This window comes from Hemicordylus capensis, chromosome 16, assembly GCF_027244095.1.
Source record: "Hemicordylus capensis ecotype Gifberg chromosome 16, rHemCap1.1.pri, whole genome shotgun sequence".
Taxonomy (NCBI): domain Eukaryota; kingdom Metazoa; phylum Chordata; class Lepidosauria; order Squamata; family Cordylidae; genus Hemicordylus; species Hemicordylus capensis.
The window spans coordinates 2018044-2045419 of NC_069672.1; the positions used below are offsets into that span (position 1 = coordinate 2018044).

Consider the following 27376-nt stretch of genomic DNA (forward strand, 5'->3'; position numbering starts at 1 on the left):
CAGGACACCCTGAGCACCCCCCAACATGGCACCAGGCTGAGAGGTGGGGCAGAGAAAGGGAGGAGCTGCCCCCGGTGCCAGAGACTGGAGTTGGAGCTTAACATGAGCAATGGTGCAGAGCTCCTGAGAATGTGCAGAAGGTTTTTCTTTCGTCACAGTGAAAAAACCCCTGTGTAAGAAATCAAATGAATCAAATGAGAAACTCAATGTTTTCCTCTGGGGCTTGGCGAAAACCAAGTGTGTGTCTGTTGAGGTTATGGCCAAGTCCAGAGGAGAACACTCCGTGGAGAATTTAATTCCTTGCACTGTACTTCCTAGACTCGGCAGCATTCATCGCATGGGGAGCAGGAGGGATCCTTGACGGTTGCCGAAATGCAACGGGAAGGACAAAACAAGTTCACAAGAAGGGAATTAGGGCAAGAGGTTCTCAGACTTGTGTCCCCAGAAGTTTTTGGAGCACAGTTCCCATCAGCCCTCGACCGCTGTGGCAGAGGAGGATGGGAGTTGTAGTCCAGCATCTGTGACGGCCCTCCAGGTGGCTGATGATACCAGCAGGGAGCATTGCAGAAAGGGCGGGGTGGGGTGGGGGGGTCTCAAGTGAGGTGGGGAAGGTGACAGGAGCAGAACATCTGCTTGCTTGCAGAAAGTCCCAAGTTCCCTCCCTGGCAGCATCTGCGAGATAGGGCTGAGAGAGACTCCTGCTTGCAGCCTTGGAGAAGCCGCTGCCAGTCTGGGTAGACAATACTGAGCTAGATGGACCAAGGGTCTGACTCAGTAGATGGCAGCTTCCGATGTATGTATGTATGCACGTGCATGTCGGCCCTCGCCCGCCATACCATAATTTCCATGGAGCTCCAGCGCGAAGTCCCCCAGTACATGGCCATCCCTTGGTTGATCACGTGAGTCATGGCTCGTACCGTCTCTGTGGGAGAAAAGCAGAAAGGGGAACGGAGGGAGGGGCGTTAGAGCGGAGAGCGACCGGCCAGCCCGTCCCGCTGCGTTAAGGCCACGACACCAACATGGGGAAAGGAGAGGGAGAGGAGGCTCGGACTACTCAGACATCTTGCAAGCAGGCGTCAATCGAGGCCGCGGGAGGAGGAGGAAGCAGCAGAGCGCGGCCACGCGCGATACGGGGAATCGGATCGGACTGAACCGCCCGGGAAATGCTTCCCCTCTGCTTGTGGGCGATCCCTTCGGAGAAGGTGGGAAGGAGATAAACCAGCAGACAGACAGACAAAACCAAACCAGACAGGGAAGGGTGGAAGGGGGGGAGACACGACAGAAGGGGCTGCTTGCCAACAGAGTCAAAATACGACCAAGGGCACCTCTCGTTGAGCATCCCGGTTGCCAGTGGCCCACGAAGTCCCAAAGGGAGGCCAAATGGCCACCTCCATGGCCTGCTGCCCACCCAGCCAGGACTGTTATGTCACAGGCATCCTTTCAGGAGCCATGTATGCCAGCAGGCAACAGAACATCCTGTGGCCGTGAGTTCCACAGGTCGATTATCCATTGCTTGAAGTTCTTTTGTGGTTGTTTGGTTGGTTGACTGGTATAAGAAGCTAAGAAAAGTTATGATGGATCAGACCAAAGTCTATCTCACCCAGCACCCTGTTTCTGAGAGTGGCCAGGAATGAAGGCAGCTGCACCAATTCATTTGGGGAGCGGGAAGGAAACTTCCTGTCAGGTTGCCAAGGAAAGGACCCTTGGGGAAAAAGAGCAACGGACTCAAAACGTGTTCGGGGAAACTGGAACTTAAAGAACAAATTAGTTTTCCATGGCACCTCTGTGGGGTTTCATCCTGTACTCTCCAAGAGTGGCCAGCCAGATGTCCCCGGGAAGTGCACAAGAAGGGAATTAGGGCAAGAGGTTCTCAGACTTGTGTCCCCAGAAGTTTTTGGAGCACAGTTCCCATCAGCCCTCGACCGCTGTGGCAGATGGGAGTTGTAGTCCAGCATCTGTGACGGCCCTCCAGGTGACTGGACCCCAGCATCCGACATTCAGATGCTGATGGAGGCTCCCTCTAGCGAACCTGAGTAAAGGTTTGTTATGCTTGCTGGCTCCCTGTTTCAGTGCACAACCCGACAGGCTCTATCTGGAAGCCGGAGGGTCACTTTTATGAAACCTCAGTTGAGCAGGTTAATGGCCACCCCTCTGGTGTCCTAGGAGGAAAAGTTGCTTCTGGGTAGGGATGTGCACGAACGGGTCCGTGCATTCCCACGAGGCAGGGGTGGGTGGGTTACCTTTAAGGAGCAGGGAAGGTGCCCATTCCGCACACACACACACACACACACCCGGCGCTGTCTCCAAAAACACTGGCAAAGGGCTGCTGCGTACCTTCTGGCAGCCCTGGTCAGCATCGTACCAGAAGTGGCCGGTGCGTGATATGTGCATGCGCACTGGCTACTACCGGAGTACGATGCTGACTCGGGGGGGAATGGGCACCCTCCCTGCTCCTTAAAGGTAACCCCCCACCTTCGAACCGGTCCGAACACCGGAACTCCGAACCGGTTCGTGCACATCCGTACTTCTGGGTGTCCAGCCAAAGAAGCTTAATTCTTTAAGCAGAAGGAAGAATTGGTTCTCTCTCATGTTTAGACAAATTTTCTACTCACAGCAGACGGCAAAAGCATGTGCCGTGGAACTGAATGGGGCTGGCTTTCAACCAGACATACCCAGGATTGAGCCGTTCCCCGAATTCCCGCGGTCAACCTGTTCAAGAATTGGATTAACAGGCTACTGTTAATCAGTTCAAGCGGTTCTCAAATGTGAGGCCCCAGACGTTGTCCCTCGATACCTTCCAAGAGCCAAAGGCCAGTGTGACTGGGGATGATGGAAGTTGTAGTCCAACATCTGGGGACCCAAGATTGGAACTGGGTTGGATGGCGAACCCTCCTATCTCGGAAAAGTGCTGGGTTCGAGAGTTGGGTAGGACAGCACCATCTGTCCAGCTCCTCTCCCCCAAACGATCACTTCCTCCCCTTCGACACTGCTGTTTTCTTGGCCCTCAGACACAAAATGGGAACTCCCACAGCTCCCAGATTTGGGTAGGACACCTGTCCTACCCTCATTCTGACCGTGTGAACGAGACTACTGAAAAATCCCATTTCTTCACACCCCACTACAGTCTAAGCACATGTAACTCCCCAGCTCTGCCTTCCTCCCTCCCCAGCTCTGCCTTCCTCTTTCTCCCCTTCCCCTTGTGGCAAATGATCGATTGTATGCTCTTCAGGGCAGGGACCCATCCACTTGTACTCTGGAAGGCACTACACAAATCAATGGCGGTATAGGCATAAACATATATTCACCATTTAACAAGTAAAAACTATCAATCATGAGGGGCTGGGAATGTCTTCTACACATGTACCAAACACGCAGAGGAGAAGCAAGACCATGCCCCTTTGCTGTTGTGTGAGAGGGACCCTCTGCCCATTCCTTCCCCCATGTTCCATACAGGGGGATCATTTCCTATTTGCTAGTAACACACCAAGACCAAAATAGACCCTGCCCCAATAAACAAGGGAATCTATCATTCAAAGCCTCACTGATTTAAAATTTGCCAGCTGGTCCCCCCTGCTGATTAATCAACTAAACCTTTAGTTGATTGACCTACTATTAAAGCTTGCCCCTCATAACGGGAGTAATGTATACTCCTGGCTCAAAGGGTCTGGCAGGCCTGAGAAGAAGTGAAGTGCAGAACTAGAATTCTCTCCCGCTGTCCTGCTCTGACCACTTTAAGTGCTCCATCAGAATGGCATTGCTATAGGGCTGGCTGGGATAGGGGGCTTTGTCTGTCTCAGGGGTCCAGCCAGTACCCAACCAATGCCCTAAACAGCATAGGCCCTGGGTATTTAAGAGAACGACTTCTTTGCAAGCAGACACCTCATGGCGCAGCGGGGGAAACGACTTGACTAGCAAGTTAGAGATTGCTGGTTCAAATCTCCGCTGGTGTGTTTTCCAGACTATGGGAAACACCTCTATCAGGGAGCAGCGATACAGGAAGGCTCTGAAAGGCATCATCATCTCATGCTGCGCGGGAGGAGGCAATGGTCAACCCCTCCTGTATTCTACCAAAGACAACCCCGGGGCTCTGTGGGCACCAGGAGTCAAAATCGACTCGACGGCACATTTTACTTCTTTGCCCAGAGCCTCACTGAGATCATCCGGAGAGGTTTGTCTGGTGGCTAATCAGAGATGGGCCTTTTCCGTTGCTACCCTGAGGCTTTGGAAGGTGCTCCCTGCTGAAAGAAGAGCCTCCCCATCTCTGACAACTTTTAAGAAGGCAGTTAAGGCACATTTGTTCACCCAGGCTTTTAATTAGACTTACAGTTTTTAACACTGTGTTAAATTTTAAATTATTCCGATGTTTTAATTGGCATTGTTTCATTGCAAATCTCCCAGAGACATCAGCTTCAGGTGGTATATAAATGTGTTAAATAAAATAAAGATGTTAAACAAACGAAACAAACCCCACCACCCTCTTGGCCCACGTCAGAAGCAGCGAGACGGATATGCCTCTGCAGCGCTGCTGGTGCAAAGATACTGAAACTGCAGAAGGCAGGCGGGTGGGAGGGAGAGAAGGTCCTCCCCAGCGGATGAGGCTTCTCTGCCTTTGCCCCTCCCACGACAAGCAAAACCAGACTGAACTCTGCAAAACAGCCGAATTATGCAACATAAAATAAACTATGCACAATCGTACGGATGGCATAATTTAGGGTAGGGAACCTTGGCTCTCCGGCTGCTGAATAAAACTCCCATCACCTCCAGCCACAAAGCAGAGAGACCTCTGGAAAGCTTCTCTCCCCCGCAACGCCCGCTCAGTGTTTCTAAGCTCCTTGCCGACCCCTTTTCAGTGCGGAGGTTTATACTGCTGCAATATACGGGATGGGGTAGTGGCTGTCAGTTATGAAGCGGTATGGAACCTCCATGGAGAGGCACAGTCTACCGCTGATCACCATAGGCCAGAAGCACTCAGCAGTGGAAGGCAGCTGTGCTCATGCCCTGCACGGGGGTGTCCGTTTGGACACAGCCGAAAGCAGGATGTCTGCAGGAGGCCCACTAGCGGTGTGTCAACTAAAGGTCACCTGGGATCCCGAAGGGTGAAGCCTGGGCTGGCCCAAAGTATTGTGGCCTCTGAAGCAAGGTGCCCATGTTGCCTTGCCCTGGCTGGGGGCCAGCCCCCTTTCAAAGCCGACCCCTGCAAGGTTAGAAAGGGTCCACATGGCGGGGGGGGGGGCAGGGAGGAGGGAAGGTACCTAGGAGCCTCCTCTCCTCTCCCTCTGCTTCTTGCAAACTTTGCATGGCGGGTGAGGAGGGGAGCTCCTCGCCCTTGCTCAGTTTGCAAAGGTCTGGTCAGTCCCAAAGAGCTGCTGCAGCGGCCAATAAATCTGCCGCCCGGGACCAGCCGGCCTCATCTTGCCTCATGGAAGGGCCGCCGTGGGCACAGCTGCTCTTGAGCTCCACCTGCGGGCCTCCGGGGGTGACGCTTCTCCCAGAGAATACGGCACATGGCTTGGCTTGCTGACAGCAGGCGTCATCGACAGCAGGGGCACTCCCGATGCTGCTTTGTGGATGGGGGTGATGGGAGTTGTAGTCCAGCGCCATCGGGAGGGCCACTGGTTGGGGAACCCTGATCTAGACCCGGGATTCTCAACGTTGGGTCCCCAGATGTTATTGGACTTCAACTCCCATAATCCCCAGCCCCAGTGGCCTTTGTTCAGGGCTCATGGGAGTTGAAGTCCAATAACATCTGGGGACCCAATGCTGAGAATCCCTGAGACACTCACTAGAGTCCATGTTCCGCCACCATCCCTACCCCACCTGCTCTGGCCGTCCCTATTTGCCTCTTCGTGACGTTTTGCCAGCGTTCCTTGCACAGTGGTCTTCCGGCGGGGCTCTGCTTCCTTCCCCCTGAATCTCCGGAAGCAAAACATCCGAGTATACCTGGGAACGCGTGCACACGTGTGTGCGGGCAGCCGAGGTCTGTGCGGAACTGTCGGCAGCCTCCTCTGGGCGGTTCTGGCTTGCAAACCTGTTCTTCTGGATAGCCCCCCCCGCCCAGCCCGGCTTTTAGATCAGCGGAGGTGGGACGACTGCAGAATAAACCAACACAGCATGCAGCGATGGGGTGGGGCGGGGGGCTCAAAGGGTGGTCCCTGAAATGAGGTCTGCGGAGCTGCAAGCCTGTCCCGGCTTTCCTCTGTGAAATGTCGAAGAGCCGTCGAACTGCCCCCCTCCCCGCTCCGCAAATTGGCCCCTTGCTGGTTAGGGCAAGTCAACGGCCTGCAAGGTCCCGAAGGGAGGCTGTTCAGAGGAGACGGCGATGACAACGAAGGATCTGCTGCCCACATGGCCAGCCGCAGAAGCACCCACTTGTCCAGGAAAGGGCCTCTTAACAAGAGATTCGTCTACAGCTGTTCTATCAGGCAGGGAGTCCATTTCCTGGCCTGGGAAAATTACATAGGAACAAAGGAAACTGCCATATACTGAGTCAGACCATTGGTCCCTCTAGCTCAGTATTGTCTTCACAGACTGGCAGCAGCTTCTCCAAGGTTGCAGGCAGGAGTCTCTCTCAGCCCTGCCAGGGAGGAAACTGGGAACCTTCTGCGCTTCCCAGAGCGGCTCCATCCCCTGAGGGGAATATCCTGCAGTGCTCACACATCAAGTCTCCCATTCATATGCAACCAGGGAAGACCCTGCTTAGCTATGGGGAAAGGTCATGCTCGCTACCACAAGACCAGCTCTCCGCTAATGGCAGGGGCGTCAGTATCCCTCTGCTCAGGTGCAGAAGCTGGGACTGGATACACAATCTGGCAACCCCCCCCCCCCAAAAAAATAAGTGCTTAAAATCACCATCACCATCACCACCATCATCATCATCAAGTTTCTAGTCTTAAGCTTAGGGGCGGGGGAAAAGCTTGAACATGTCTGATAAAAGCTCACGTGGAAACTAGTTTGTCCTTCGGGTGGCCCCCTCTGTGTGCCTCTGGTTTCTGGGACTCTCTTAGAAGTGCCCCCCCCCCGAGAGGAGTGTTAGACATGCAGGGGGAAAGGCCCGGGAGTTCCTTCCAGCCAAAGCAAAACGGTGCATGCCAGAAAGCCGAGCAGGAAGCGAGGAAGCACCACACCCCATGCACAACTGAGAGACCTCCCGCAGTTCAGTTCTCAGGTGGGGTGGCCGGGGCACGGGACCCCCACCAAGGGACTCATCCTGGACTTCGGGGCGCCTGGAAACCACTGCCCAGGAAACCACTGGAAACGGACTCCTGCCTCGGCACCAATCACAGTCAAGGGGCCACTGCTTGGCAAGCAGAGCAAGTCTGGCGGCCAGGCGAACGATCTGAGGCTGCGGGTCTGTCCAAGAGAGACGCTGCCAGTCACCCACAGACAATTCTGGGCTGGGTGGCCTGGCTCAGCGAAAGGCAGGTTCTCAGGGCCATCTCGCCATGCCGTGCCGACATGAACCAGATGCACTCAATGCAGAAATGCAACCTCCAGATGCGTCTCTGCATGAGTCCCTGTTCTGGACTTGCTTCTTGCAGCCAGCCTGGAGTTCAGGTTCAGGTTCCTGGCAGAAAGGAACCTGCACCTCTCTGGGAATGTTCTCTGCACTCCTAGTAATAAGCGGCAGACATCCAGGTGTAGCTCAAAGAGTTATCTTCCAAGATTACCAGTAAAATGAGGCGGAGGGGGGGGAGAAGAAGGAGAACCAGCCCCACCGACAACCAAGGGGTCAAATTCCAAACTAGCACAGACAGGCATCATGGACTTAAAAGTAGGGATGGAACATGCAGTCAAGACAGACAGACAGACCAAAAAAAAAAAAAAAGATGAAATGGTGTGAATTCCAATAGGCAAAAAGCAAGGACAGAAGGAGGGAACAAACAATATTTTTTGCTTTGAACTTTTTACTTGCAAGATGTTGCTAAAAAGGGCAAAGGGGTTTGTTTGGGGTTTTTTTGGAGGGGGGCTTTCTTTTGCTTCCTTCGGGCATTTTATGGAGAATTGTTGCCATTCGGGTATAGGGAGATATTGCCAATGAGAACTGGAAACAACCACCACCAAGCGTCTAGATTCTGTTCCATAAAATGCCACTTGGATACAGATGATCAAGATGGGGGGTACGGTGTACCTTCTATGATGAATGTTCGCGACCTGGAAGAGCTAAATGGGTTTCCTGGTGATAAAAGAAAGATTTGAGAGAGACCAGAGTTTACAGCTGCTGGCGTAGTGCAAAGCACGGTACAATGCAAGGGGGTGTCGGCAGAACACAAGACTAATTCCCTCCCTCCCCAAAACTCTCTCTTTGAAAAAGAGAAGGCAGATGCTGCCAGGCGTACGTTGCCAGATCCTCACCCAGAGACAACTTGGAAGACCGTGAGGCTTCTGCAGCTGCTGTGCCATCCACAGCAGTGCCTTATGCAGAGTCAGACCCTTGGTCCATCTAGCTCGGTATTGTCTACACTGACTGGCAGCAGCTTCTCCCAGTTTATAGGCAGGAGTCTCTCAGCCTCACCCGGAGATCGGTGGCCAGGGAGAGAACTTGGACCTTCCTGCATGCAAGCAGGCAGATGCTCTACCCTGAGCTACGGCCTCATCCCCTCAGGGGAATCTCTTCCACTGCTCACACATGTAGCCTCCCATTCAAATGCAACCAGGACAGACCCTGCTTAGCTAAGGGGACAAGTCATGCTGGCCGCCACGCAGCGGGGAAATGCTTGACTAACAAGTAGAAGGCTGCAGGTTCGAATCCCCGCTGCCACTATATTGGGCAGCAGCGATATAGCAATCTGAAGCCACCTAATGCCGCAGTGGGGAAATGACTTGACTAGCAAGCCAGAGGTTGCCAGTTCGAATCCCCACTGCTGGTATGATTCCCAGGCTATGGGGAACACCTGTATCAGGCAGCAGCGATGCAGGAAGATGCTGAAAGGCATCATCTCATACTGTGCGGGAGGAAGCCATGGGAAACCCCTCATGTATTCTACCAAAGACAACCACAGGGCTCTGTGGTTGCCAGGAGTCGACACCGACTCCACGGCACACTTTACCACAAGACCAGCTCCCGTTCTGGCAGCCCTTCAGATTTCAGACCCCCACGCAGTTATTCTTCAGAAACCAAGGTATCTCTGGCCAGCAGTTCCACAGGGTCAAGGAGCTATGGGCACGGACGAGGGTGACGATATCAGGTTCCCTCCCATCACCAACATTCTCCACCTAACTTCAAATATTGGTTAAGACATCGGGCCAATGTCAGATGGTGGAGGGAACGTTACGATACGGAAAGGGCTGGAAAGACCTACAGGTGAAACTCGGAAAATTAGAATATCGTGCAAAAGTCAATTAATTTCAGTAATGCAAATTAAAAGGTGAAACTGATATATGAGACAGACGCATTACATGCAAAGTGAGAGAAATCAAGCCTTAATTTGTTATAATTGTGATGATCATGGCGTACAGCTCATGAAAACCCCAAATCCACAATCCCAGAAAATTAGAATATTACATGGAACCAAGAAGACAAGGATTGTAGAACAGAACAATATCGGACCTCTGAAAAGTATAAGCATGCATATGTATTCAGTACTTGGTTTGGGCCCCTTTTGCAGCAAGTACTGCCTCAATGCGGCGTGGCATGGATGCTATCAGCCTGTGGCACTGATGAGGTATTATGGAAGACCAGGATGCTTCATTAGCGGCCTTCAGCTCTTCTGCATTGTTTGGTCTCATGTCTCTCATCCTTCTCTTGGCAATGCCCCATAGATTCTCTATGGGGTCAGGTCAGGCGAGTTTGCTGGCCAATCAAGCACAGTACACTGTATACTTTTCAGAGGTCCGATATTGTTCTATTCTACAATCCTTGTCTTCTTGGTTCCATGTAATATTCTAATTTTCTGGGATTGTGGATTTGGGGTTTTCATGAGCTGTACGCCATGATCATCACAATTATAACAAATTAAGGCTTGACTTATCTTGCTTTGCATGTAATGCGTCTGTCTCATATATCAGTTTCACCTTTTAATTTGCATTACTGAAATTAATGGACTTTTGCACGGTATTCTAATTGTCCGAGTTTCACCTGTACATACTGGCCATCGCTCCGTCTGAAGCCGCCCACAGTGTGGGAACGTTGGACCTGAGCCGATCTCACCTTGCCACAGGCACTGCATGAGAGCGCCACAGCTCACTGGCAGAGCGCACACTTTGCAGGCAGAGAGTCACTGCTTTGATCCCTGGCAGCGTCTCCCAGTCCAAGGCAGGAGGGGACGGAAAAGCCCCTTCTCTGCCTGAAACCCTGGAGACCCCCTGCCAGTCAGAGGAGATGGCTGGGTGGACCAAAGGTCTGGCTTGACACAAGGCAGCTTCAAATGCAGGACTGAGGAAGCTGCCCGTTGCCTCTCTGTACGATTCACGGTTCTAGCTCTGCCTCCTTCCAAGGAGTCACCACTCTGCCTCCAACTTCAGGTGTGATTGGTCTCCTGTTCAAAGGATCTTGGGGGCCGGGTCGGGGAAAGACCTTTGCCTCTAACCCTGAAGTCAAAGAGTTGGCAGTCAAAGTGGACAATCTGGGCAAGATGCTTCATCTATGAAACAAACGCTATTAAAATATGCAGCAGTTTGTAACGTAATAGCCCGATTCGGACATTATGCGATACGAGTGTACAGATGTCTGAACACCCGCACACGTGTTTGTGTGGATGAGTGTACCTGTGTTCATTTTAAAAGTGAAGCTGGATCCAGGCCCTTCAAATGCTTGGCACAGCGAGGAAGCGTACTTCCGTACCTGCGTCCAGCATAACATGTGAATGCCTGTCCCTGTGTACACTGCACACTTGTTGAACATCACATGTGAATGGGTCTGTTACACACTTGATGTCTGCTGTCCAGGCCTGCGCTGAGATTCTGACCAAGAGCCCAGCTGAGTCACCTCGGGGTCTCCTTGTGTGCCCTTCTCCCCGATGTGGCCAGCGGGGAGGAAACTGTGACCCTGTCCAGAGAGGAGAGGGTGGGCGAAAGGGCGAGGGAAGGAGGCTCCGTATCTCACTCCGAGCATCCTAAGAGGCAGATCCCCCCAACCTTCTCTCTCCAAATGAACTGGGGAAAGTGCTGCAGACACTAAGATGCAACTGTGCAGAGAACAAAGTGGCTGGAACCCCAAAGGCGAGGAAAGGAAAGGGGCAGCTGCACCACAGCCGTCAGTTAGAGTAAGGAGCCGAGAGATTTGCAGAAAACGAAACAGACTTCACAGCTGAAGGGCTGGCCCATACAGGGCAGGGGTCTCCCACTGGGGTCTCGGATGCTGACCTCCAACTCCGTCCCCTGCTAACTGGGCAAAGAGGCACTTTTTCAAAGTGCGGCTGCTCTTTATTGAGCAGGGGGAGAGCAACTGGCCGTGCCCGCCCCCAGCACAGCATCCCTCCAGTGGCTGTTGCTGGTGTCTGCCTTGTGTTTCTTTATTAGACTGTGAGCCCTTTGGCGACAGGGAGCCATCTTTATATTTATATTTAAACCACAATATATATTTATATTTAAACCACTTTGGGAACTTTTGTTGAAAAGTGGTATATAATATATTAGTATTAGTACTACAACTCCCATCACCCCTGGCCACTGTGATTGCGGATAATGGGAGTTGTAGTTCCAAAGGGGCCCAATCATTTTAAGGACAAAACCCCCGAAACAGCCTTCAATTAAACTCCTGAGTTAAAATTCAGAAAGTGAAGTTCTGAAGGAGAATAGCTTGCAGAAATATTTTAACTATCACTCTGAACCATTTCTGGGGTGAGAGACAACGATACTTACAGCCATTTCAGCCCCCCATCCCCAAATCCCCCCCCCCGATTTTTCCTTTTCAAGCAGCGAGGAAAAATACAACATGTTTTTCTTTGAATCCCCACTCCCGTCCCCCCTGCTGGACATTCACAGCTCTAGGAACCCAAGTACGAAACCCCATTTGAGAGAGACGTGGCGCTCACGGGGTCCACCATGATTCCTCGAGACTAACCTTCCTCGCAGGGCTGTTGTAAAACGCCACCCAGTAAGGAGCATGGCACATTTGGGATGCTGCTGCAGACTCAAGGGAGGGCATAATATCAGGAGGGGCTTCCAAAGGACCTGGGACAGGGGAAATTTCCTGTGGGGGGGGGGATACTGCAAGAGGGTTCTGTCCGACCCACCTATCAGCTCACAAGTTTGACGATACAAACACACAGACAGAAGGCGGCAGAGAACAGATCAGAATCAGAGACAAGCGGATTAGTGGGCTGGTGAGCTCAGCAAGGAACTGAGGCCTTCATGGCGGAAAGGAAAAGTCAAGTTAAAAAGGACAAAAGGGGGGTGGCGGGGAGAGATGAGTTTGGGTGGGGAATGGGAGATGGAGGAGAGAGATCGGGGCCCTGCGCCCAACCCAGGATTTTGTGGGGTAGGGATCAAATGCCAAAGGAGCGTGCATCTCTACAAAGGTTTGCACCCTGAGCTGTCACAGATGGGGGCAGAGATGGAGGGGGAAGAGGGATTGATTCATTCTGCTTCACTGCCCCTTGTGATGATTAATCTCCTGCTGGCATTTTGTTGTATTTGGGAGTGATAGTGGGGAGGGGCTTTGTCTCCTCCTCAAGGGCTGTGGTCATCGGAACCTAGGGAGCTGCCATATACTGAGTCAGACCCTGGGTCTATCTAGCTGAGTATTGTCTTCACAGACTGGCAGCGGCTTCTCCCAGGTGGCAGGCAGGAATCTTTCTCAGCCCTAACTTGGAGATGCTGCCAGGGAGGGAACTTTAAATCTAGATGCTCTTCCCAGAGTGGCTCCATCCCCTGAGGGGGATATCTCCCAGTGCTCACACATCAAGTCTCCCATTCATATGCAGCCAGGGTGGACCCTGCTTAGCTAAGGGGACAAGTCATGCTGGCGACCACAAGACCAAGCTCTCCTCCCTTGGGTGGGAGGAGAACTCTTGAACTCTGCTGCCCTATACAGAAACCTATATCGTATGCCGGGCAGCTGGGCAGCACAGAAAGCCAGGGACCCTTTTGGAGCAACTCGTAAGGAGACCTGGGCCTCAATCCAGGGAAGCCCAGGGGGAGGCGCGACCCAAGCACTAGGAACCCTGGAGCAGCAGCTTCAGTGCTCAGATGCAGGGGGAGTTGTGTTTCCCAGCGTCCCGCCTCGGTCTCTGTTTCAGCTTCTTTTTTTTAAAAAAAGAAAGATGGGCAGGAACAACTTGGCATGACTCGAGCACGCACCGCACGGCCCTTTCCGGAGAAAGCCCAGCCAGCCACCAATTTACGGGTGTCATTTCTTATCTGTGCGCTGTAAGAACCAAAGGAAAGCCTGGCTGGATCAGGACACAGTGCAAGGCCCATCGACACTGGGAGGAAGTGCTCAGAGAGAGGCCCACAAGCAGGGTCTGAAGGCAACAACCCTCCATCTCTGTTGGACACCCCCCACCCCAATGCTCAACAATTGGCACTCGCAGCTAGACTGCCTCTGAACACGGAGGTTCCACTAGCCACGGTGGCTAAAACTGTCAACAGGCCCACCCTCCCGCAGGAGTGTCTCTTGGGAACCACCCCCAAATGGACAGGGGATCTACCCCACTCCCCGCAATAATAATAATGATTAATAATGATTAATAATAATAATAATAATAATAATAATAATAATAATAATAATAATAATAAAACACCACACACACACAAAGGCAGCCAAACACCAGGTTTCTCTGACCCTGGGGAATTTCTGCCTAACCGAAAGCGGGATGCTTTGTCTACCGTCTCCAAAGCGAGTGAAAAGCGACGGTTCTTTGATGGAACAAAATGCGGCAAAGCCACAGCTCAGGGTTCTGTGGTGCCAATTCCCCAATCTGGCGCTGGGAGGGATGCCGAAGCAACAGGAGGCTCCGGTGAGCCCACACGACCTGCCCTCAGAAGAGACAACGCGCCGCCTCTCTGCGTGACTCACGGCTCTCGCCTCCCCACATGCCAAGCTGTCTCCTCTGAGGTCGCCCGGCTGTGTCGATGCGGGTGGGATCCGACCAGCCGGCCCCCTTTCAACGCAGAGGCGCAGTGAGCCTGCCGCCTGCTCTCGGAGGAGGCTGCCTGTCGCTTCGCCGCTCGAGTCGGAGAACGGCTCAGTTCCGCGGGGGAAGCCTCGTGTGCAACTCAATCATCCGGCCGCTCCTAACGCAGAGAGGCACAGCAGAGCTCCCGGCCCTCAGAGGAGACCGCCCTGCACGAACCAGTTGCTCCGGGGGTGCTGCCTTCCAGTCTGGGGTGCACTCCCGGAACAGAGACCGGTGTAGTCACGGGGACTGCCACATGCAGAGTGCAGGGGCGAAAGCCCGTCTGGAGTCTGGGAGCCAGATGTCCCCCGGTTTCGACAGGGGAAGCGATGATCAGAACCTTGGGAAAAACGGAGTTTGGCTCCCTCTCCCTGGTCCCGACCGGCAGAATCCCAGGACCCAACAACAGGAGATCTGAGAGAGGTGCACAGACTCACCTTCCATGGGCGTATTCGGGTCCGGCCGGTTGGCAAACACCACGTCCACGTAGTCTAGCTGCAGGCGCTCCAACGAAGCCTTCAGGCCTGGGGTGGGGGGCAGAAAGCAAGGACATCAGGACCCTGCTCTGGAACAGACAGTCAGGGGTACACCCTGAGCTCACAGAGACCCTCCCTCGCCTCCCCAACCCCCTCTTTCTTAAAACGGGGAGATCTAGAACTAGCGGGTGATCAGGATGTGGGTACCCATCACATTTCTCAGTGCCAAGTCTTGGAGTCTGGTCAACGCCAGTGTGGGAGTGAAGTAGGGGTACATGAGTGGACGGGATACGGCATAGGAACATCGGAAGCTGCCATCTACTGAGTCAGACCACTGGTCTATCTAGCTCAGTATTGTCTTCACAGACTGGCAGCGGCTTCTCCAGGGTTGCAGGCAGGAGTCTCTCTCCCAGCCCTATCCTGTTGGAGATGCTGCCAGGGAGGGAACTGGGAACCTTCTGCTCTCCCCAGAGCGGCTCCATCCCCTGAGGGGGAATATCTCCCAGTGCTCACACATCAAGTCTCCCATTCAAATGCAACCAGGGCAGACCCTGCTTAGCTAAAGGGACAGGACATGCTTGCTACCACAAGACCAGCTCCCCTCTCCTGTCAGGTCTTGTTCTTGAAAGGTGGAGTTTTAAATTTAATTTTTATTTACGTTTCTATCCCGCTCTTCCTCCAAGGAGCCCAGAGCAGTGTGCATGGTTGTTTTTCTCCTCACAACAGCCCTGTGAGGTAGGTTAGGCGGAGGGTGAAGTGGCTGGCCCAGAGTCACCCAGTGAGTCTCATGGCTGAATGGGGATTTGAACTCGGGTCTCCCCGGTCCTAGTCCAGCACTCTAACCACGGCAGCACTTGTTGCTGCAACCAGGATTTCCACCATCATCGGTCACTGCTAAATATATTTTCTCTTGCATTAATAAAAATTACAGGAAATAGTGTAAAAATTACATCAGGCCTCTCTCATATTCCTCCTGCTAAAGATCTGGTGGGGTGGGACCCCCCAACCCTAACAGTTTTGGTGGAGATCCAGGGGCTCATGGCGGCAGGAGGGGTCTGAGGCCAAATTTCTTCTGCTCCCCGCCATGGCCCCAATCCAGACAATGTCCCTTGTCTGCTATTTACACCAGAAAACAGCAAACGGGAGCTCCTGGCATGACCCACATCCCAAGCAGCTTGACTCTCGGCTGACTCTCCGTTTCATTATCCTCTCTGGGTGACTTCCAGACGACTTTACTCAGTAATACTACTCCGGACTTCTGAATTCCACTAGGCCAGTCACTGCACTCGATTAGTATCTCTAATCCGTCATCAACCCATTAAGGATGCCATAATGCCCATTAAACTGATTGAGCAAAAATTAACACAACCCATTACATCATCTCAAATTCATCTGGAATTTATTTAAAACTTATCTTTCAGGACCAAATCTCTGCGATCGCATTTGGGCCAGACAGGATAAGCATGCTTAATTTAGATTAAAAACTGATCCCCGCTCCCGCTCGACAGCATGCGTGGGTGTCCATGTTCACCCTCTGAACGGAGCATGGTGCAGACAGATCTCTTGTGTGCATCGCAACGCTTGTCCCGGTGACCCTTCAGAAGGGTCCAGGTGGAGAATCCTTGCCTTGAGAAATCAAAACCAACAACTCAGAACTGCAGGCTTCTGCTCTTGCTAATGTCCCTGCACCCACAAAGCCCTGGGTTCAACTCTTGCCTCTGCAAAATGGGGCAGTTAACACTGGCCTCCCTTACATAGGAAACTACGCTGAGTCAGACCATTGGTCCTTCTAGCTCAATATTGCCTACTCTGACTGTCAGCAGCTCTCCTGGGTTTCAGGCAGGAGTCCAGGAACATGGGAAGCTGCCGTATACTGAGTCAGCCCTTGGTCCATCTAGATCAGCATTGCCTACACCAGGCCTGCTCAACTTTGGCCCTCCTGCAGATGTTGGCCTACAACTCCCATAATCCCTGGCTACTGGCCACTGCAGCTGGGGATCATGGGAGTCCTAGTACAAAAACAGCTGGGGGCCTAAGTTGAGCATGCCTGGTCTACTCTGACTGGCAGCGGCTTTCTCCAAGGTTGCAGGCAGGAATCTCTCTCAGCCCGATCTTGGAGATGCTGCCAGGGAGGGAACTGGGAACCTTCTGCTCTTCCCAGAGTGGCTCCATCCCCTATAAGGGGAATCTCTTCCAGTGCTCACACATCAAGTCTCCCATTCAAATGCAACCAGGGCAGACCCTGCTTAGCTAAGGGGACAACTCATGCTTGCTATCACCAGACCAGCTCTCCTCCCCATCCTACCAGGGATTGCATCTGGGACCTTCTGCATGCAAAGCAGACGCTCTGCCAGTGAGCCATGGCCCCATCGCCAACTGACACAGGCAGTCTGAGGGATGAGTTGAGGCAGGAAGCTCTAGCTGCATCCACACCCCACACCAGATGAAGCACCTTCTCCTGCACGTGTTTGTGGGAAAAACAAACCATAGCTCAGTGTCAGAGCATCTGCTTTGCATGGAGAAGATCCCAGGTCCAGGCCTCGGCAGCATCTCCAGGTAGGCCTGGGAAAAACGCCTGCCTGCATCCTTGGAGAGCTGCTGCCAGTCTGTGCAGACAATACTGATGGCCCAAGGGTCTGACTATGGAGCGACATCCTCCTATCCCCCAGCGGATGGCCAGCACACAACCCCGGGAGCTGTCCAAGTGCTGATCATGCCCTGGGAGCTGGCCGTGGTCCTGTTCCCTTGTCAATTTCCTGCCCTGAACCAGCTCCCTTCCACTGGAACTTTCCCAGGCAGCAGGCTTTACTGTGGGTTTAAAGGTAAAGTTGGGCCATCGAGTTGCTGTCAACTCCTGGCGACCACAGAGCCCTGTGCTTGTCTTTGATAGAATACAGGAGGGGTTGGCCATTGCTGCCTCCCGCGCAGTGTGAGATGACGCCGCCTTTCAGCATCTTCCTAGATTGCTGCTGCCCGATATAGGAGTTTCCCATAGTCTGGGAAACATACCAGCGGGGATTCGAACCGGCAACCTCTGGCTTGCTAGTAAAGTCATTTCCCCACTGCACCATTAAGGCTTTTATGCGAGCCCAAAAGAACTGACGCAAAAAGTGAATTCTTTAAAACCCCAGATATACATCGGGCTACACTCAACGCAGGATGAAAACCCCAAATTGTGTGTGAAGTGCTCCCCGAGAGCTCGCGGGGACTTCAGGGTAAATCTGGCCCAAACGTGAATGCACCCCCTCCATCCCGGAGGAGATGCGAACCAAAAGCCAGGTGTGGAAAACCTCCCGGGGACATCAGACTCCCAGAACCCAGCACCCTCCTGCTTGGAACCAGAAAAGTCTCTGAGATGTATGCGGACATCTTCTTGCAAGCGTTTGGGACCTCTCCTCGGACTGAGACCCGAACTGGACACATGGGAAGCAGGCGGACCCTGAGAGTGAAAGCAGAGCTGCCCTCTCATCTTTATGGCAAGCTCCTCCCTCCCAAAGGACTAGTCTTTTTAGTTTTCCAAAGGCAAAGGCACCGAGAATTCCCTCCTTGGGCTCCCTCCCCGAAGAGCAATTCCCAGAGTTTGCTTAAGAGGGGGGCGGCTGCCTGTTCAACTAGGGATGTCCCAAATATGCCTCCGGTCACATGAAGCCGCAGCAGTTAAAACGGATGCTTTGCAGTGAGGGCTGTAGTGACAATGCTTTGGGGTCTGGCCTAGAGACAGCCATCAAGAGGAGAGGAAAACCCGATGATCACCCTAAAGCCCTCGGCCACTGGAAAACAGGCCTTCTCTGGGCAGCTGGCACAGGGTCGGGGGATCCAGTCCTGGTCCCCTCTGGCAGTGCCCCTTACCTTCGATGATGTGCTTTCTCGAAAGTCCTCTCTCTGTCTCAGCCCTGGAAAAGATAGAGACTCAAAATCAACAGATGGGTGGGCCCATTAACACTGTTATTTCTGACAACCTGTAGGAAGAGGGCTGCCAGCGTGCGTGACCACCTAGAAGCCACCCAGAAACCTGATCTCTCATCCTAGCAGCATGGAAAGCTATGCGGAGGTAGGGGGAGTGAACAGCACTCTGCACATGCTCAGGAACTCTGCCTCCCCTCCAGCAAACACAACACCTACACACAACAGGGGAAGACTGACTTCTAGGTCACCAACACTGGCTTTCGAACTTCTGAAATGCCTCTGCTAGTTGAGCAAAGAAGGCCCCTTTTCAAGTGGAACTTCCCTTACATTTAGCACGGGGAGAGCAACTGGCACTACCCAACCCCCAGCACAGGATCCCTCCAGTGGCTGCTGCTGGCGCCCCCCTTCAGTTTCTTTTAGATTATGAGCCCTTTTGGGACAAGGAACCATCTTATTTATTTTTCCTACGTAAGCCGCTTTGAGCCCTTGTGTTGAAAAGCAGAATAGTCATCGTAGGATGTAGTCATCGTCATAACTTAAAACGGTTTTTCTTCTGCAAAATTGTTTTGTTTTTTATATTGTATTTAAAATAATGTATGCCGCCCAGGGGTGTGCATATCAGGCAGTATATAAATATGATAGATAGATAGATAGATAGATAGATAGATAGATAGATAGATAGATAGATATGAAACTGATGATTGGACCCTGTGACCTGCCCAGGTCTCCCGACTTCAAGGGCTGCTCCCAGGTTTCAGAAGGTCCTCGGCAATCTGACCACCAGGGACCCCCTTTGTGGACCCCAAGAGAGCTCTGGGCACAGAGGGGGCTTCCGGGACCAGCAGGAGGCCTTTCTCTCTGATGGCCCCGGCCCCTAGCCGCCCACAGGCCCCGGACTCCCAGCACTTGTCAACGGTGGGGAACGTTACGTACTTTCCTCCCCAGAAGATTTTGGTCGTGATCACCAGGCTGGAGCGTCTGAAAGGGGACAAAAGAGAGAGAAGAGATTGGTTTGTGACCAATCAACCCCGCTGGGTGTTCCTCGTGGCCCACCCGCTCCACCTCTTGGATACACACGGAAAATGAGAAGTTTATTCAGGCATGTCTGGCAAATTATCTGTACTTACACACTCAGGCCGTGGGGATGGTCTTTGGCCATTGTGGCGGGGGGTGATGGAAGTTGTAGTCCAACAGCATCTGGGGAGCCAGGTCTGAGGACCCCTGCCTTAATGTGGTTTTATGCACACACATACTACTTTGCTACGTTCTGCTTGTGGGTGTGCGCGCCAAGAAAACTCAAATGCAACGCCAAAGCCCTGTTCACACATAACGTTCAACACACGTCTGATCTTTGTACAGTGTACGCATGTGCTGATCTGTGCAAGAGGAGGAGAGCTGGAGGTAGCACACGTGAATGGTCCCCTTTGCTAAGCAGGGGCTGTCCTGGTTTGCATTTGAAGGGGAGAGCATATATGTGAGCACTGTAAGATCTTCCCCTTAGGAGATGGAGCCGCTCTGGGAAGAACAGAAGGTTCCAAGTTGATTGATTTCCTGCCTGCATGTCGGCATTCACATGGGGCCTCCACACGGGATTAGCTAATAAGGCAATTATCCTTCATTGCAGAGCTCTGCCGTTGTTGTGGGATCAGGCAAGGGCTTAATTAATGCAAAGACAGAACCTGAGCAGAGCGAGGTCAACAAGTCTAAATAATGGCACGGTCTGCCTACGTGTGTGATAAAATGTTCTGGATTCACACCAATGAGACGTGACGGGTCTTGTTCTTGTGGGGCAGGGGAAACAGATGTCAGGCTGAGACGCACCCATATGGCACATCTAGGATTCTGGAGGCATGTTTGCCACGCCACGAAGAAAAGGGGCAGGCGAGAGGGGGTTGCATGGAGAAAGCAGCAGGTGGGAGAGGAGTTCAGCACTTCCCAATATAGGAACACAGGAAGCTGCCATATACTGAGTCAGACCATTGGTCCATCTAGCTCAGTGTTGTCTTCACAGACTGGCAGCGGCTTCTCCAAGGTTGCAGGCAGGAGTCTCTCTCAGCTCTATCTGGAGATGCTGCCAGGGAAGGAACCTGGAGTCTTGCATGCGGATGCTCTTCCCAGAGTGGCCCCATCCCCTCAGGGGGAGATCTTCCAGTGCTCACCTGTAGTCTCCCACCCAAAAGCAAACCAAGGTGTACCCTGCTTAGCAAAGGGGACAACTCCTGCTCAGTCCGCACAGCTCTACCAGATGAACGGTCAGCCTGCAGGCAGAGTGGCTCTCGTTAATATAGGGGCAGGGTGGGAGAAACAGGCACTGTTGGACAGCCAGGAACCAGAGGCATCCGTGCCTGACTAGGCACCCCCCGGCCCCTTAGCTGCTGCCAAGCTGGCCGACAGTTTGTCTCCGGACACCGTTCAAGGTGAGATCTGGTCATCCACAAGTGGGGGAATCTGTCCACGGAAGAATCGCTACCTCCATCCTTTCTTCTTTATAATGTTCCCCAACACAACTTCAGCCCTAGAAGACCGAGAGAGAGAGAGAGAGAGAGAGAGAGAGAGAGAGAGAGAGAGAGAGAGAGAGAGAGAGGGTGGGGCAGTTAGACGCTTGCAGTAATAAAGCCAAGCCCACACACTTCTTTGGGATTGAAATTGGAGGAACCGCTTCACATTCACGGCCCCATTCAAGTTGGGGAAGAGGTGAGAATCACCCACCCTTTGAGGAGACCACCTCTTCTGCTTCTGCATGGATTGCTGTTGTAAGAAGGCCTCCCAACTGGACAGAGGCCAGCCCAGAACAGGAACTCATGCAGAGACAGGCTAGGCCAGGGGTCTCCAACTGGCGACACTCCAGAGGTGGCTAGACTACAACTCCCATCATCTCCCGCTACAAATTACTGTGGCTGGGGACGCTGGGAGTTGTCGTTCAGCCACCTCTGGAGCAGCACAGGCTGGGTACCCCTGGGCCAAGCAGTCTCCCCTGAGGGTAATTCTGCTGCATACATGACTGCAGGATCCGATCCCACCAAATGGTGAAACGGGCAAGGATTCCCTTATGGAGCTGGTTGGAAAGAGGCAGGACCAGGGCAGCAAAGAAGCATGCAGGGAGGCAGTGGACACCCTCCTCTGGGAACGGGTCCCTGGACCTCCTAAGACCCTTTCAACCTTATAAAAGAACCACAGAGTCCCCTCACTCAGGAGAGCCCCCAAACTGTCCCAAACTCTCTTGGCTAACCGGCTTGGGCTGGCAGTTATTCCCACAAGGCTTCATGCTATGGGGGAAATGTTGAGCGAAGCCTAACCCTAACACGCCCCCCCCGCAAAGTTTGGGAAGATTCCTATCTGAAACCCAAGAGAACTGCTGCCAGCCAGAGCAGACAACCCTGACTAGCTGGAGCAAAGCCGGAGTCCGGGTGGCAGCTTCCCGTCTTCAAGTCAATGCAGCCCTGAACTCACCAGCCAGGGGCCCTCCACCCTGGGTCCCCAGATGGCGCTGGACTACAACTCTCATCATCCCCAGCCTCAAATTACCAGACCACAGCGGCGATGGATGATGGGAGTTGTAGTCCCACAAGGCAGCTTCAGGGAGATCCCCCGCCCCCTGTCCTGGATGGAACAATAGTGCAGCCCTACCTTACAAGGCTGTTGTAAGGAGAGAGAAAATGCAAGAAACACACATACACCCTTCCCCCTCCATCCTCGGTGACCATCCAGTGTGTAAAAAATAGGAATGCAATCATGCACAGGAGTCCTTGTCATGACAGGTCATACATACACACACACACACACACACACACACACACACACACACACACACACTCTTACACTTTATATAATCTCCTCGTGGCTGCGCCACTATTATTATTATTATTATTACTACTACTACACTAACAGAGATCTGGTTGGCAGGAACTAGAGACAGGGCCTTTCCGGTAATGGCCCCTCGGCTTTGGAACGCCCTCCCTGAAGAGCTTCGCCATGCTCCCTCCCTCAGTATTTTTTTTTTTAAATCTTACAACACACCTTTTTAAGGAGGCTCCATTTTTTTTTGTTATATCTGATAGGTTCTTTAGCTTTTTATAATTTTCAGTTTTTAGCTTTTAAAATAATGTTTAATTTGAACCCTAATGATGATTGTGGTTTTTAATCTGACTTTTTATTTTAATTTGGTTAATATTATTATTTCTATCGTATCTTGTATCTGTTGTATTGCTGTGAGCCGCCCCGAGCAGTCGTGCGCCGGAGGGGCGGGGGCATGAATATTTTAAACAAATAAATCACAAATAAATAAAAATACAGGAACGAACGGAGCGCCACCGCGACAGCGGGGCTAAGGGTGCAGTGCACGGCCCCGTCCGGAAATACAAGCAGGCACTCACTTCCCCGCAGCGTAGACCTCGGCGGTGTCGAAGAGGTTAATGCCGTTGTCGTAGGCCAGCGTCATCAGCTGCTCCGCCATCTGGAAGAGAGGCACAGCCAACCTCATGGAGGGCTCCCGTGGGGGCAAGATCCCACCGGCCAACAGCCAGCCGGCTTCCCTTCTCTCTCTCTCTCACCATCACGCCACGCCACCTCATCAGCCAAACCCCTCCCGGCCCTATCTGCAGGGTGGGAATAAACACGCCCCCTTGAAAGGCTGTTAAGAACCTAAGAAGAGCCCGGCTGGATCAGGCCCAAGGAGGCCTCTCTTGTCCAGCCTCCCGTTTCCCATAGTGGCCCACCAGATGCCTCTGGGCAGCCCACAGGCAAGAGGGGAGGGCATATACCCTCCCTCCTGCTGTTGCTCCCCTGCAACTGGGATTCAGGGGCATTGCGCCTCTGAGGCTGGAGGTGGCCCACAGCCACCAGACTAGTAGCCATTGATAGACCTGCCCTCCATGAATTTGTCCAAGCCCCTTTTAAAGCCATCCAAGCTGGTGGCCATCACCACATCCCGTGGCAGAGAATTCCACAGATTAATCCTGCGCTGTGTGAAAAAAGTACTTCCTTTGGTTGGTCCTAAATTTCCTAGCCATCAGTTTCATGGGATGGCCATGAAACAGCGGCCCACCAGATGCCTTCCCAGAGCCATCTAGTGGGTCGCTGTGTGAATCAGGATGCTGGACAACAACAAGAAGAAGTATTTATATACTGCTTTTCAACAAAAAAGTTTCCAAAGCGGTTTACATAGAGAAATAATAAATAAATGGATCCCTGCCCCAAAAGGGCTCACAATCTCAAAAGAAACCTAAGGTAGACACCAGCTTTAACAGTCACTGGAGGGATGCTGTGCTGGGGGCGGAGAGGGCCAGTTGCTCTCCCCCTGCTCAATAAAGAGAATCATCATGTTAAAAAAGGTGCCTCTTTGCCCAGTCCGGAGGGCACCAGATAGGGCTTGGGCCTGATCCAGCAGGTCTGCGCTCATGACCCCGGGTTCTACTGTTGTGAGAGAGGGAGACACATTTCTCTGTCCACTCTCTACATCATTTCATGCACCTCTATCACGTCTCTCCGTAGTCGCCTCTTTTACAAACCAAAAAGCCCCGGATGCGCAAGCCTTGCCTCATAGGTTGTGCCGACCGAAACAAGAGAACGGCCCCAAAGTGCTCTCAGCAAATCAAAGTTCTATCTAAATGCCCCGGCACGGAGGAAAAACAGATCCTTACCTCATCTGTGATCTGTCCTCCGAATGTGACCCATGTTCCTATGAGAGGGAGAGAGAAGAGGGAGGATCAGGGGGACACACACACACACACACACACACACACACACACACACACACACACCATAAAAGACCCCAGAACTTGGCAGGGAGAAGAAAGAAGGAGGCAGGCAGAACCAAATGGAATCGATGGGAATAACAGGGACATCTGAAGGTCCCAGCTGCTGGATCAGGCCAGGGCAGGTCCGTCTAGTCCCAGCTCCCGCTTCACAGAGTTGAAGAATGGGTGTGAGAATGAAGACCATATCTACACCACTGGGGTATCCCTCCAGGGCCCTTATCCCGGCACCAAGGAGTCGGTCCCCACAGCGATGACCAAGAGCCAGCAGAGCATCATGGTTAGAGTGCTGGACTAGGACCGGGAAGACCCGAGTCCAAATCCCCATTCAGCCATGAAACTCACGGGGTGACTCTGGGCCAGTCGTGTATCTCTCGGCCTAGCCTACCTCACAGGTTTGTTGTGAGGATAAAAATAACCATGCTCTGAGCTCCTCAGAGAAAGAGCGGGATATACATGTTAAAAAAATTAAATAAATTAAAGTTAACTGAACTGATTTAATGTGCATTCAACTGCACTGCAGGCAGTCTCCTGATGTGCCACTGGGTAGTGCTTTCGCAGCAAGGGATGGAGGGATGCAGCAGTGGGGACCTTGCTTTCCTCTCTGAATGCTGCACAGGGGCGCTTTCCAGATTACCGGCTCAACAGCGGCAAAATGCTTCGGTTCGGGCAAATTGCATCCACAATGTAAAGGCAGGCTATTTCACAAAGCTACCAGCAGGGGGAGCAGTCTCGCGGCCCTCACTGCCTTTTAAAATGCCAGACATAAAGCGTTATAGCAATAAATCGCAGCGATGAAATCCGAAACAAGGCATCCGAAATGTGAACGGCACCCTGCTGTCAGCGTAGGGCCTGTGGCGTCACAACACAGGACGTGGGGAAGCACACTTTGCAGATACGCCGTGACCCCGCTGCAGGGTCTAATCCGGAAAGCGCCCATGGGTTGCATTTTGCAGGGGGGACGCTGCTCAGACCCCTGACTGAGGCCAGGCTCTTGCAGCGGGACTGAAAGGAAGGCCCAACTTTTCCTACTCACCTAAACCAAGACAGGAAACCCGCAGTCCTGACTTGCCGAGATTTCTGGGGGGGGAAACACAGACACAAACACCTCTTTAACAGGGCAGCTGCACATGTCAGAAATAGACGTTGGCCCGTGGCAACTTTGCACGGATGCTTTACAGGGAGCAGATGTCATGCTGGCTCCTGTCAGCGCTGATCAACCCCCTAAAACCACCCAAAGGAAGGGGGAAGAGAGGAGCGTGTGGTGCTTTCGTCATCTGCAGAACGGGAGGCAGGGAACTGTCTGTCTCCCGGTTCATCTTTGGATAAAGCAGCAGTTTGAGGGCGGGGTGGGGGTGGAATTGCTTCTGTTCCAGCAGTCTCTTTTCGCACTGGGTTGCTCTCTCTCCCCCCCCCTCCCCGGCACATCGCTGGCTCCGCTGTGCCTCTTGGAAGACCTTTCGGAAACATGATCGGCGCTCACACTGGGGCACAAGAACCTTTGGGTCTCCAGCCCCCTGGTCCAGCCTGGAGACGTTAAAAATCCCCCGAGTGGGAAGCAGACACTTCTGGACTCTGGCGCGCAGCCATGTGGACGCAGACGGCCATGGCCCCATTTCCCTTTCACCTGCCCTTGGACTGCCAACTATAGACACGGCCCTGAACGTTTTGCAAAGCACTTTGCCTGTCAGGGGTGCGATCGGATTCACGGTGGGATTCAACACCCTGCCGGAGAGGCCTGGCTCAACAGCCTCGCGACAATATAGCCAATATAGGTCGGGCTGCTGTTATAGGCCTTATAGCTTACAGCTGTCGACAGTATATAGGTTCTATATAGCCCTGCAACTGTATAGTTCTGTTCATTCACCGTTCTGGAGTTCTTATGCCTGCTAAGGCCACATATGCTTCTGTGCCATAGACCACCCTGCTTCTGCCCTTTTTGCTTTGTACGTATGCTGGCCTCATCAGTGCAAAGCAATACAGATGGTTTGATCTGGGTAAGTAAAGGCAGCATTCAGTGGGCAGAGAGGACCCTTCAGGAATGGAGGCTCTGACGGTCGGGGTGAGAAGGAGGGCCGGAGAAGCCTCTGACCTTCATTCTTCGGCCGCGTGCACTCATAGGAACAGAGGAAGCTGCCACATACTGAGTCAGACCCTTGGTCCATCTAGCTCAGGATTGTCTACCCAGACTGGCAGCGGCTTCTCCAAGGTTGCAGGCAGGAGTCTCTCTCGGCCTGATCTTGGAGATGCTGCCAGGGGCACGGAGGTGGGCTGCAGAATCAAGCCCAGGACTTGGACCCATCCGGCCCCAGAATGAGGGTGGGGGAAACCTCTCCATCCCGTCCCCCCGCCGCCCCCAGCATGCAGACCAGCCTTCCCCCCCCCTCCTCCTGGGACTGGAGAATTCTCAGCAGAGCACCATGCCCACGGCTCACACAAATTATGATCAGAGGCATTCGGCAGAGAGGCTCCCCCCCCTCCCAATTCCTGGAGATGTCCCCACACCCGGCTTTCAGCTCACAGCCCCTCCAGAATGAAGGGGGTGTGCTCACATATCGGCTAGATTGACCCCGAAGTCCCTGAACAATATCGGGCAGCACTCCAGACACAATTCGGGTTTATTTTAAAATCACGCATTAAGAGTGTAGCCCAATTTATATTCAGGGTTAAAAAATAAAAATAGAATCCACTTTTTGCATTGGTTTTTTGGGGCAACTCCAAACTCACGGTACAGCTTCACAGTAAAGCCATGGTGAAACCTGGTGTCTGAAAATGCTCTGGGTTATGAGAACAGCCTTAATTGGCCAAGCCTAACATCAATATGCCTCACCCCCCCCCCCACCAGCACACACCTAACTAAATAGCAATTGGATTGCCCCCTGCAAACCAGGACTGAGGCATGGGGGGGCAGGAGGGGGGAGGACTTTAAGGCTCCATCCCATTACAGTCTTGATCCAGTCCCTCTTCCCGCTGCCACGACTGCTACTTTCCGGGGGGCGGGGGCAGAATTTCCCCATGGTGTCAACTGAGGTCCTGGTCTGGCTGCTTGCTGGCTTGCTTTTTTTATTTATTTAAATACTGCCCTTCCCAAAATGGCTTAAGTTACGAGGAAAATGGCCTGCTCAAGTTAATCATGCGCTTAAGGGAACAAATGCACAAGAGAGCATCTTCGTCTTAGGAACAT

At 52.8% G+C, this 27376-nt stretch overlaps 1 protein-coding gene across 9 annotated transcripts in view; it reads right to left on the minus strand.

Annotated features, from left to right (window-relative positions):
- The window catches only part of KCNAB2 (potassium voltage-gated channel subfamily A regulatory beta subunit 2), a 159965-nt gene that overhangs the window by 12014 nt on the left and 120575 nt on the right, over positions 1 to 27376 (minus strand). For all 9 annotated transcript variants that reach the window (XM_053280701.1, XM_053280696.1, XM_053280698.1 and 6 more), the window contains 8 exons: positions 25229 to 25272; positions 24079 to 24116; positions 22813 to 22892; positions 20910 to 20954; positions 19373 to 19417; positions 18383 to 18426; positions 14495 to 14581; positions 837 to 922 (listed from right to left, as the gene is read on the minus strand). In XM_053280701.1, the coding sequence (XP_053136676.1) occupies positions 837 to 922; positions 14495 to 14581; positions 18383 to 18426; positions 19373 to 19417; positions 20910 to 20954; positions 22813 to 22892; positions 24079 to 24116; positions 25229 to 25272 (469 nt within the window). The remainder of the gene's footprint in view (positions 1 to 836; positions 923 to 14494; positions 14582 to 18382; positions 18427 to 19372; positions 19418 to 20909; positions 20955 to 22812; positions 22893 to 24078; positions 24117 to 25228; positions 25273 to 27376) is intronic.